Consider the following 13,064-nt stretch of genomic DNA (forward strand, 5'->3'; position numbering starts at 1 on the left):
TGTAGTGTTTTTTTTTCCATGACACTTTTCCCTCAGGTGAATGGGTAGGGGTACGATGTACCCCATACTCATTCACATAGGGTGGGGGGCCGTTATCTGGGGGCCCCCTTGTTAAAGGGGGCTCCAGGATTCCGATAAGCCTCCCGCCCGCAGACCCTGACAACCAACGGCCAGGGTTGTCGGGAAGAGGCCCTGAGGTATGTCGGCTTCAAGTCACAGGGCAAAGTTGGATCAAAAGTAGTAATAGTTTCGTGTCGCACAAGTGTGAACCCGGCCTAAGTGGGGAGATTCTTCCTCATTTCCTGCAAGTCAGGATGTAACAGGGTGTCACTGGGCCAGGAAGTGTGAGGAAATCTCCCCAATGGAGATTTCTAACCTCTCTCCACTAATCCAACACCTCTCTCCACTACCCAAAACTAATTTTTTGGAGAAGAATTTAGTTGAAATGTTTTAGATATTTTTTTCTGAACATACATTATTGGTTAGATATGTTACAATATATATATTTTTTTTTATGCGACTGCTTTCAGAGCCTCCCACGAGGATTGTCTTTCCGAAGGCCCGCACACAAGAACTGGAATATCTGACGGGAGAGAAGGTGGAGCTGATGATCGAGGTGTCGCGTAGCAATGGCGATGTGCGTTGGTTTAAAGATGGACTGGAAGTAGATGAAGATGACAATCTGCAGCTGATCACAGACGGGCCGCGCCGACGCTTGATTTTGAAACGGTCCATGGTGGACGATTCTGGGGAATATATCTGTGACACTGACAGTGACTCGGTCACTTTTGATGTCAAGGTCTCAGGTAAGTAAAAATGGTTATGACTGCATGGGCAAAGCACATGTTCACTTTAAGATGAACCCTTAAGGGCATTTTCATACTGGTGCTTTTCGACCACAAGCGGGGTGATAGCGGCCAAAAAAAGGGTTAAAAGCGCCGCTGCAGTAGTTCAGCAGCGCTGCCCATTGATTTCAATGGACAGGGGCGCTTTAAGAGTGGTGTATTCATCGCTGCAAAGAAGCTGCTTGCAGGACTTTTTTTTTTTCCTGCCAGCGCAGCACCCCATTGTGAAAGCACATTCACACTGGGATTGCAGCTGAGGCTTTTCCCAGGCACTTTACAGGCACTATTTTTAGCACTAAAGCGCCTGAAAAACGCATCCAGTGTAAAAGGGGTCTTATCCTCAAATCTAACACTAACATGTACTCTTAGTAGAACTCTAGGCAAAACTCTTTTTTTTTTTTTCATTTTGGATAGAGTAAGTCCCCTTTCACACTGAGGTGTTTTCCAGGCGCTTTTGGGCTTAAAATAGCGCCCACAAGGCGCCTGAGAAACGCCTCCCTTGCAGCACCAGTAGTCCTGCAAGCAGCATCTTTGGAGCGGTGGAGGAGCTGTGTATACATCTGCACGGTTTAGGTGATATTATACACGCTTGCGCCAACGTCATCAGCGCATGTGCACTGAAGAGACTGCACGCTCGCGCAGTTTATTTAGCAGCCGTGCTGTGGTCGGCGGGTCCCGCATGCATGCGTTGGAGTGACATCATTGCGGCTCTGGCCAATCAGGGTGCCGGAGCTCGTGAACCCGGAAGCATTTTCTCACTCTCATATCCCCATAGATTGTAACTTTGTAGCAAGTCACAAAAGGGGGGGATTTACTAAAGGGCACGATCAGTGCCCTGATTACCTGCTCAGGTCTCCTCTGTGAGGAGATACCGCTGATCGGCACTCCTCACAACACACTCTATCAGTGTGAGTCAAGGGGATCCGATCAATGACACTTCCGTACTTACATGTGACCGGCTGTGATTGCATACAGCCAATCACATGGTTAAAGAGCTGCGGCTCTTTACAGAGATCGGAGTAGCGCCGTGCCCTAGCAACATGGCGCAGCCACGATCGCCGCGATGTGCGCCCCTTCGCGGCCGTTCTGGGGCGCCATCATAGGATGTCCTCCCAGAATGAGAGCTGCAACGTCCCTCCGTCATTTGACAGTGGGCGGGCGGCAAGCGGTTAAGTGGCTTGTCTCATCCAGGTAAACTGAAACATTCTTCTGGAGGGCTTGTAAAAAAAAAAATGACTTGCTGTCCTGATCACCAGATGAACATAGAAGAAAGTCTAAAAAGGAAAACCAATACAGCCATCACATCTAAGAAATAGTAGGCTGCAATATAAACAAATGTTTGCTTTTGGGTTAAAAATTGCTTGAATGATATGTGAACAAAGATGGCGCCACCCTCCTGGAGAGAAAAGACATTGCCGGGGAGAGTGCTGTGATCTCTGTGAGAAAAAATAAATACCTGGAAGTGTTACATTTTACACATTATTTAACATTATAATGTTTTCTAATGCTAGGTTCACTTTAATTCTAGCACCCCCCCCCCCCCACACTTTACCCTTACCCTCGTTAACCCTTATTTAGAGAACCCTGGAGCCTAACGCTAAAAACTGATGCAGATTTCTTCTTCCTGTTTCACACACAGAGCCTCCGGCAAAGTTCGTACCCGGTGGATGCTCCCCGTCTGTGCTCCATGTGACCGAGGGCGACCCCTTAACTATAGTCTGTGAGCTGACACGCACTCCAGATGTCATTCGCTGGATAAAGAATGGTCAGAGGGTGACACCGGATGGCAACCTGACCATGGATGATGAGGGCGTAAAGTGTACGCTGAGCCTGTTGTGCGCACAGGAGGACCATGCTGGACAGTATGAGTGCAATGTGGGGACCGACTCCTGCATTTTCGAGGTGCATGTGGATGGTGAGTTCCATCAGATTTGCTCTCTAAGAGGTGCCTTGTGTTGTGGTGTGACCTCATTGTCTTGTCTTCCAACTATCATGCATGGGAAACAATCATATCCTTTCATGTCAACTGTTTTAGTAGGGATGAGCGAACCTGGATCTGCAGACCGATTGGCAGCAACCATGTAATTGCCGTGGATCTCTGCATGACTTTTGAGCTGGTCATGAGGTCCTTTGTATCCATGGTCCGTTCCCTTCCTGTGTGTAGAATAAGCAGCTGGCCCCTTTCCCCTCTCAGGAGGTAGTGTGGGTCTCCTGCCCCACCTAATAAATTGGCCTAAAGGTGACTAATGCCACGTACACACGCTCAAAATTTCCGACAACAAATGTTCGATGGAAGCTTGTTGTCAGACATTTTCTGTCGGAATTTCCGACAACAAAAATTTGAGACCTTGTCTTCAAATTTTCAGACAACAAAATCTGTTCTCATAAATTCCGATCGAATGTGGACAATTTTGACGCACAAAATTCCACGCATGCTCTGAATCAAGTACGAGACGGAAGCGCTCGGTCTGGTAAAACTAGCATTAGTAATGGAGATAGCAAATTCGTCACTCTGTAACGGACAAACACGAGGCTGAAATCGTCTCTCGCCAAACTTCTACTAACACGACTGGTATTGAACTTCCCTTTAATAGTGCTGTTGTACGTCTTGTACGTGACCGCGTTCTTGGCGTTCGGAATTTCTGACAACATTTGTGTGACCGTGTGTATGCAAGACAAGTTTGAGCCAACATCTGTCGGGAAAAAAATCCACAGTTTTGTTGTCGGAATGTCCGATCGTCTGTAGGCAGCATTACTCTTTGTTGCTAGGAGAACCTAGACCGAACCCACCTGAGTGGGCCTGCCAGGAAGCTGTGAGCTTTACTGGGCCAAGCATAAGCCAACAAGGTGTTCCCTACCTCGGTGAAATGCCTGGGTCACAGATAATTGGCCCAGTATAGTATTCCTGGTAGGCTCGCTTAGGTGAGTTCGCACTAGGTTCACCCAAGCTCATCTCTAATCTCCACCACCACGAAAGGACAAGTTGGGTTGAGTTTGCCCCACAAGCTAGGACTGTTCCCAGTCTTTCTGACCTACCAGCTCCTTTAGTAGTTCACTCCATCCTGGTGTCTTGTGGCAAATTTTTGGACCTACCAAGCAGATCGGGGTTTAGTCTACAGATAAAGTGGATTCACTCATCAGTGTCAGAAACCATGAATCAAACCGAGACAGAAGTACAGTTAAATCATACTTGTTTAATAATAATAATGATAAAAAGATAAACAGAGTAAGCGTAGTCAAAACATAGCCAGAGTTCAGGAACCGGATCGGATAATCAGCCAAGCCAAATTTCAGAGAGCCAGAGATATATACGTAGTAGAACAGTAAGCAGGATCAGAAGCCAGAAGGGATGTCAGCCAAGCAAAGTCTTTAACAGGAATGCAGGAGAAAGTCTCTGTAATGTTAACCAAGGTGAAGGCAGAGAGCATGTGAACTGGAAGGCGTAAAGTGGAGGTTCCCCCTAAAAAAAATTTCTAACAATACATTCGGAAGACTGGTTACACTGCGGTCCCTCCGACCGACGCATACTTGAAGTCACGACTTTCCGAAAGAAGCCGAACGTCGCTGCGCAGGCGCCGTATAGAGCCGACTCTATATGGCGCCTGCGCAATGACGTTCGGCTTCTGTCGGAAAGTCGTGACGCGCAGTATGCGCCGGTCGGAGGAACGTCAATCAACTAGGTCCAGCAAGAATCATACCCGGAAGCCGAGGGATGAAACGGCGATATCGAGGTATGTACAAAAAAAAAAAAAACAGCCTAACCGCAGTGTAACCAGTCTTCCGAATGTATTGTTAGAAATGTTTTTTAGGGGGAACCTCCACTTTAAGTAGGCAGGACTGAGGAGCAGGATCATCAACAGGTGGATCACTGTGGAGAGAACGGGGCTGGCAATTAGCCGACAGCTGAGCGGCCAGCTCAGAGAAAGAAGAGCTGAGCCCTGCCCTGACAATCAGATGCAGTCATGGCCAGTTGTAGTCACATTACACCCTACACGTCTGTTATACTTAATTTCAGATAAAGTCTTCATGCACATAGACACGTTTCCATCAATAGATAGAAAAGCTTTAGCAACCAACCAAATTCCATAATGTGTCTGGACGAAGACAGAAAAAAAAAAGATGTACCAATTACCATGAACCTCTGCTTGAGTTCCATCTCCAGCCCACTCCACTCCCCTTTGTCAATTATCTGAGAACACCTACTTGGGATGCAGATGAGAGATTTACATCCCCACTAGGCAGGGCAGGGTCCTAGTTGTCTATCGCATAAACCGAGCCTGATGTAAAAAAAATCGCCAGTACTAAAGCCAGCCACAGATTGACTGAAGTTCAGGAGGGACTGGCCTTGATTCGTAATATCGTCAATTCTAAAATTTCGAAAATAAGAAAGAAAATCCAAAAATTAGAAAGAATGAAATCCGAAAAAATGCTAAATAACTAACTAGCTACCTAATAGGAATTTACCCAAAGTTACAAATTATCCGAAATAACGAATGCCGCATCTAAACTAATGGAACGGAACTAATTAATAATAAATAATAAAACGTTTTTATTAATATTTTTGTTATTTAATATTATTTATGCGTTACGTTCCATTGGTTTAGATACGGCATTCGTTATTCCGGATAATAATAAAAAAAATTCTTCATCAGTTTAGGCCGATATTAATTCTTCTACATAGTTTTGGTAAAACAAAAATCACAATAAGCATATATTGATTGGTTTGCGCAAAAGTTATTGCATCTACAAAATAGAGGATAGATTTATCGCATCACTATAACTAAAATAAGATATATCATTAAAAATTTTAAGTTTTTGGGGATAATTTCATTAGCATATTGAGGAGGGGGTGGGGAGGAACCAGGGGAGCAAAATATTAGCAAATTAAACTTCATTTTTAGGTACAGAACAGACACTGCGAGGCCTTTGTGGTTCGGTGTCTCCGGAGTCCCGGCAAAGTCTGTAGGAGACAGATATACAGCTCCAGCCCCCCGAGGGGAGAATTACTGTCCTGGCACAGCAACTCCGCTTCGGAGATCCAGAGGCTTAAATCTTTCTTTAATTTATGAACTAATCTCCTTCCAGCCCAACGCTGCACAGTGAGCGGCCGGGTTCTCCAGCTCCATAAAACTTCCATTTCTTCTAGATAGATTCAGAGGAGGCTGATATAAATGTGTCTTAAAAAGTAATTAGAAGCCCGCTCGGCATAAATTACAAATTGGATTACATAAAGGATTTTTAATAACACTCGTGAATAGATATTTCAAAGTTCCAGGAACTTATTAGAACTAAATATATTTAAATCGGTGATGGCGGAGTGAGAGCGTCATTTCCCCGGCGTGGTTTTTAGTCTCATTCACATTCAGGTCGGCCGCAAACATAAGACGGTGCTTGCTGGACTGCAGGCCGACTCCTCTGGAAATAAGAAGGTCGGTGGGGGGAGATTTATAGGAACTGTCACTTTCTCCAATCAGGGCGCTTTCTTTACAGCCCTGGAGCCCAACCTGCAGACCGGGGGCCACATGTGGCCCTTTTAGTATATGATGTGTGACCCTCGGACCTCAGCAGTCTGTAGTGGGAACATTGATTGGGGTAATAGCATTGATCTCTTCTAGTCTCATGTAACATGGGCCCCACCACCACTTCTTCCACTGATCCCCCCACACCACCACCACTACTGCCAGTGATACCACCACTAGTGTCACTGATACCCCCCCCCCCACACCACAACTACTGCCACTGATACCCCCACACCACCACTACTGCCACTGATACCACCATTGGTGTCACTGATAGCCACCCACACCACCACCACTGATACACCCCACACCACCATGACCACTACTACCACTGATACCACCACTACTGTCACTGATTCCCCACACACCACCACCACCGATACCACCCACACCACCATGACCACTACTGCTACTGATGCCACCACTAGTATCACTGATACCCCCCACACCACCACTACGGTCACTGATTCCCCCCCACACCACCACCGATACCACCCACATCACCATGACCACTACTGCCACTGATACCACCACTAGTGCCACTGATACCCCCCACACCACCACTACTGTCACTGATTCCCCCCCCCATACCACCACCCCCACTGATACTCCCCACACCGCCACAACCACTACTGCCACTGATACCCCCCACACCACCACTACGATCACTGATTTCCCCTCCACACCACCACGACCACTGCTGCCACTGATCCACCCCCCCCACCATGACCACTACTGCCACTGATCCCAATCCACAACCACCATCCTTGCCACTGATCCCATTCCCCCTTCCACTACCACTTATCCCATCCCCCCCAACCACCACCCTCGCCACTGATCCCATCCTCCCACAACCACTGCCACTCATCATATCCAATCCTCCCCTTCCACTACCACTCATCCCATCCCCCCCGAACACCATCCTTGCCACTGATCCCATTCCCCCCCCACCTCTGCCACTCATCCCATTCAATCCCCCCCTACCACTAATCCCACCCCCCCAACCACCACCCTTGCCACTGATCCCATCCCCTCTCCACCGCTGCCACTCATCCTATCCCCCCACCACCACCACCGCTGCCACTGATCCCATCCCTACCCAACCACCACCGCTGCCACTGATCCCGTCCCCCACCACCACTGCTTCCACTAATCCCGGGGACGTAACTACAAGGGTCACAATTGCAATGGTGTACATGTTGCCCCTGTACACCTGGATGGGGGGGGGCATATAGAGGAACAAATCCCCTCCATTTTTTTCTTGCAGCCGCTAAAAGCCTGCTTCTCCTCCTCTCCCTCCCATAGGCATTCAGTGGCTGCAGAAGGAAAATGGAGGGGATTTGTTCCTCCATATGCTGCCCCCGCTGCCCCTCCTATCCAGGTCCTGCTGCCCCCGGGATTAGTAGGAATCACCATGGCCATATGTCAGGGGGCCTTTCATGGTTTCTTGCACCGGAGCCCTGAAAGTTCTAGTTATGCCTCTGCATGTTCCCCGTGTCGTATTGTCTTTTGCAGCATATCCCCCTCCAACAATGTATTCTGTCCACTCTCTCTGACGCTCATTTCCTCTATAAGCTCTTCAGTTTCTGACCGTCTTCTCAAGTATTACATTCACTATATTACCAAAAGTATTGGGACGCCTGCCTTTACACTCATATGAACTTTATTGGTATCCCAGTCTTAGTCCGTAGGGTTCAATAATGACTTGGCCCACCCTTTGCAGCTATAACAGCTTCAACTCTTCTGGGAAGGCTGTCCACAAGGTTTAGGAGTGTGTCTATGGGAATGTTTGATCATTCTTCCAGAAACGAGGTCAGGCATTTGTGAGGTCAGGCACGGATGTTGAACAAGAAGGTCTCTGCTCTAATTCATCCCAGAGGTGTTCTATCGGGTTGAGGTCAGGACTCTGCGCAAGCCAGTCAAGTTCCTCCACCCCAAACCTACTTAACCGTGTCTTCACTTTTTGAAATCAGTGCGGCGGTGCGGGGCTCTGCCCACACGACCACGTCATTCATTCACACAGCTTACACAGGCTCTAAAAAAAACTAATAATAATAAATGCACTTTTTTTTTAAACCTGCAAGAAAATGTGCATTTATTTATTTATTTATTAAGTGAACTTATCCTTTAACATTAAAATCGATATCTGATAAGCTAACATTAATACTGTACAGTACACACAGAGCTTTACATATGTACAGCTTTTACCAACATAACAGATCCAAATCCTTTAACCCACCAAAATCTCCCAAAAGCGTTATAGATGGTGAAGCATGCTGAAGTGATCTTTTTGTGCCCAGGACACCCAGGACTCCTATCCTGTCCTTTTGTTAAAGTGATGCATGTGATGTGATTTGGTCTCTATAACGGTGGCTATACGCGCTTCAATAAATGATTGATTTAATTTATGATCAATCTATAGCCGACAACCCATATGATTGATATACAACATATGGGAAAAGATTTTTGAATAATAGTTAAAGTGGTAATTAACCAAAAAGCAAACATTTATTATATTGCAGCTTGCCAATTCTTAGATCTGGCTCCCCTCCCCCAGACTGACAATGCTGCGGTCCAAACCTGTGCTCCTACATCCAGAGTAGGGGGGCCCTAATACAGGAGGTGTGTTACCTGCCATATTGAAAAAGTGATACTACAGCGCTATTGTGGTAAACACAAAGGAAAAAACAACAAGGATAACCAAATAATTAAAGCTGCATACATAAAAGTAGTGTACTATACCAGGGGTCCCCAAACTTTCTAAACAAAGGGCCGGACTACTGTCCTCCAGACTTTAAGGGGGCCGGACTGTGGTCATCAAGAGTACAAAATCCCCTATCATTGGTGTCATTGGACCCCATCATTGGTGTCAATGGGAGAAAGTCTGCCCCATAACTGGGAGGAATTCTGCCCCATCATTGGGAGAAATTCTGCCCCATCATTGGTGGTATTGGAAGGAATTCTGCCCTATCATTGGGAGAAATTCTGCCCCATCATTGGTGGTATTGGAAGGAATTCTGCCCTATCATTGGGAGAAATTCTACCCTATCATTGGGAGGAATTCTGCCCTATCATTGGTGGTATTGGAAGGAATTCTGCCCTATCATTGGGAGGAATTCTACCCTATCATTGGGAGGAATTCTGCCCTATCATTGGTGGTATTGGAAGGAATTCTGCCCTATCATTGGGAGGAATTCTGCCCTATCATTGGGAGAAATTCTGCCCCATCATTGGTGGTATTGGAAGGAATTCTGCCCTATCATTGGGAAGAAATTCTACCCTATCATTGGGAGGAATTCTGCCCTATCATTGGTGGTATTGGAAGGAATTCTGCCCTATCATTGGGAGGAGATCTGCCCTATCATTGGTGTCATTGGGAGGAATTCTGCCCTTCATTGGTGCCAATGAATAAAAAAGGACTCCAAGGGCCAGATAAAATCAAGCAAAGGGCCACATCTGGCCCCCGGGCCGCAGTTTGGAGACCACTGTACTATACTAATAAAAACTGTGATGTGATGTAATGTAATGATGCGCTGAAATCAACCCTAATTGCTGTACAGTGAAAAAAGATGAAGTATAAATTATATTCATGAACCTAAATAGGTACTGAGTGAGCTGTGACAATCCTGCCAAAAAGTGCATAAATAAGTGCCAATGTGATAAAAGCAACGATATGCAAATCATAGTCCATTCATCAGAACTAGGTAAGAAGTGATAGTAATCTCCTGTGATACTGATTAAGTCACGTGACGTAACGCGTAGGGGTCGGAGCTGAGTGACGCGATCGAAGGTGTAGGACATGAGGAGATCGCTACACTGAGCGAGGCTGCACGTTTGTTTTGTCCGAAGGATTCATGAGGGCAATCTTATCGCTGTCAGGCTGTTTCTCTATTTGGTGCTACATATTGCGCAATGAGGTCTTGTTTTGTCGTTTGTTTTTTTCATATGAGCCGTCGTTTTGGATAAGGAAGTGTCGTATGCAAGTGGTCGGGTGAAGCAGGGTGGAAGGAAGACAGTATCACAGGAGATTACTATCACTTCTTACCTAATTCAGATGAATGGACTATGATTTGCATATTGTTGCTTTTATCACATTGGCACTTATTTATGCACTTTTTGGCAGGATTGTCACAGCTCACTCAGGCCCAGATTCTCGTAGATCGGCGTAAAACTGGGCGGGCGTAACATATCTGATTTACGTTACGCCGCCGCAAGTTTTTCAGGAAAGTGCTTTATTCACAAAGCACTTGCGTGTAAAGTTGCGGCGGTGTAACGTAAATCACCCGGCGGAATTCAAATTATGCGGGTAGGGGGCGTGCAGCATTTAAATGAAGCGCGTTCCCGCGCCGAACGAACAGCGCATGCGCCATCCGTAAAATATCCCAGGGTGCATTGCTCCAAATGACGTCGCAAGGACATCATTGGTTTCGATGTGAACGTAAATGGCGTCCAGCCCCATTCAAGGGCGACTTACGCAAACGACATAACTTTTCAAATTTCGACGCGGGAACGACGGCCATACTTAACATTGGTTGCGCCTCATATACCCAGGGGCAACTTTACGCCGGGACAAGCCTAACGTAAACGTCGTAACTTTACTGCGTCGGCCACGCGTACGTTCAGAAATTCACGTATCTAGCTAATTTGCATACTCGGCGGGGAAAACGACGGAAGCGCCACCTAGCGGACAAAAAAAAAATGCATTTAAGATCCGACGGCGTAAGAGACTTACGCCTGTCGGATCTAATGGATATCTATGCGTAACTGATTCTAAGAATCAGTCGCATAGATACGACGGCCCAGATTAGGACTTACGACGGCATACATGGCGCTGCGCCGTCGTAAGCCCTTTGAGAATCTGGGCCTCAGTACCTATTTAGGTTCATGAATATAATTTACACTTCATCTTTTTTCACTGTACAGCATTTAGGGTTGATTTCAGCGCATCATTACATCACATCACAGTGTTACCTGCCATATCACCAGATGAAAAGCCTAAAAAAGAAAACCAATGCAGCCACCACATCCAATGATTGGTAAGCTGCAATGTATTACGTTTTTGGGTTTGGATTTAATACCGCTTAGAGCCCAGGTTCACACTGGGCTGCGGGAATGAAGCTGTGCGAGTTTAGTTGAACTCGCATAATTTTACTCCCGCTTGTCAGTCCCGATTTCAGGCGCGATTTCAGAGACATCTGCACAGGTGTCAATGTAAATCGCGGCTTGAAATCGCAAAAAGTAGTACAGAAACTACTTTCTGAAATCTGTGCAGCGCTTCCGATTAGGACGTCAATTTGACATGTCAAATCGTATGTCAAAACGCACCAGTGTGAACCACGGCTAAGATACAATCGTAAATTATCCATCACATCTGGGTTCCCTGATGAAAATACAATTATATTCATGAACAAAGGGCCGGATTCAGGTAGGAGATACGACGGCGTATCTCCAGATACGCCGTCGTATCTCTGAGTTGCGGCGTCGTATCTCTGCGCCAGATTCATAGAATCAGTTACGCATAGATTTCCCTAAGATCCGACTAGCGTAAGTGTCTTACACTTTCTTATCTTAGGCTGCATATTTACGCTGGCCGCTAGGTGGCACTTCCGTTGATTTACGCGAGGAATATGCTAATTAGGTAGATACGCCGATTCACAAACGTACGTACGCCCGGCGCTATTTTGTTATGTCATTTACGTTAGGCTTTTTCGGCGTAAGGTTGCTCCTGCTATTATGAGGCGTACGCAACGTTAAGTATGGACGTCGTTCCCGCGTCGAATTTTGACATTTTTACATCGTTTGCGTAAGTCGTTCGCGAATAGGGCTGTACGTAAGTTACGTTCACGTCTAAAGCATTGACGATTTGCGGCGGAATTTCGAGCATGCGCACTGGGATTCTTTTACGAACGGCGCATGCGCCGTTCGTAAAAAACTTCATATACGTGGGGTCACACTAAATTTGAATAAAACACGCCCACATCATCCAAATTTGAATTAGGCGGGCTTACGCCTGAGCACATACGTTACGCCGCCGTAACTTAGGGCGCAAGTTCTTTCTGAATACTGAACTTGCACCCTAATTTACAGCGGCGTAACGTATCGGAGATACGTTACGCCCGCACAACATTACGCAGGGCTACCTGAATCTAGCCCAAAGTATCTCAGTGTTGCCGATCAATGCAAAACGATCAATAATTCCCCCCCCCCTGACTGATCGACTCAGTTTGACCGAATGGGGATATTCGATTGATTGCTGATTCGATAGTTTCGACCCAATTGCACATTGATCAGATGGAGAGATGGAAGCATGTATGGCCACCAAAAGTGACGTGTCATTCTGATTCACTGTTCCATGTTAGAGCTTTAGACTGCTGTGCCCATCCTGTTTCTTTATATGATTCATGTTTTAGTACATCGCTGTAATTCATAGTTGTGTTTATTCATCTAGATGGGAAACTGTCATCTAAATAGTGAATCCGAGGCCAGACAGGTGACAAAGCAGCAGCTGTCAGACTTTACCTGACCGCGGCGCTGACTCCCAGGGTGGAGATTCTTAGGAAAGCGGATTCAGGCCCCGTTCACACTGCCGTGACTTCCTTGACAGAAGTCAATGCAAGTCATGCCGAAGTCGCACCAAAAGTAGTGCAGGAACATTTATCTACTCAAGTCGCTCCTATTGGAACGGTTCCATTACACTTAA

General features: G+C 46.4%; 1 protein-coding gene across 2 annotated transcripts in view; it reads left to right on the forward strand.

The window, feature by feature from the left end:
- OBSL1 (obscurin like cytoskeletal adaptor 1) overlaps positions 1-13,064 on the forward strand; it is a 152,282-nt gene that overhangs the window by 98,977 nt on the left and 40,241 nt on the right. For both annotated transcript variants that reach the window (XM_040358074.1, XM_040358076.1), the window contains exons 16-17: positions 531-806; positions 2,485-2,760. In XM_040358074.1, coding sequence (XP_040214008.1) covers positions 531-806; positions 2,485-2,760 — 552 coding nt within the window. The remainder of the gene's footprint in view (positions 1-530; positions 807-2,484; positions 2,761-13,064) is intronic.

This window comes from Rana temporaria, chromosome 6 (assembly GCF_905171775.1).
Source record: "Rana temporaria chromosome 6, aRanTem1.1, whole genome shotgun sequence".
In the NCBI taxonomy this organism is placed as follows: Eukaryota; Metazoa; Chordata; class Amphibia; order Anura; family Ranidae; genus Rana; species Rana temporaria.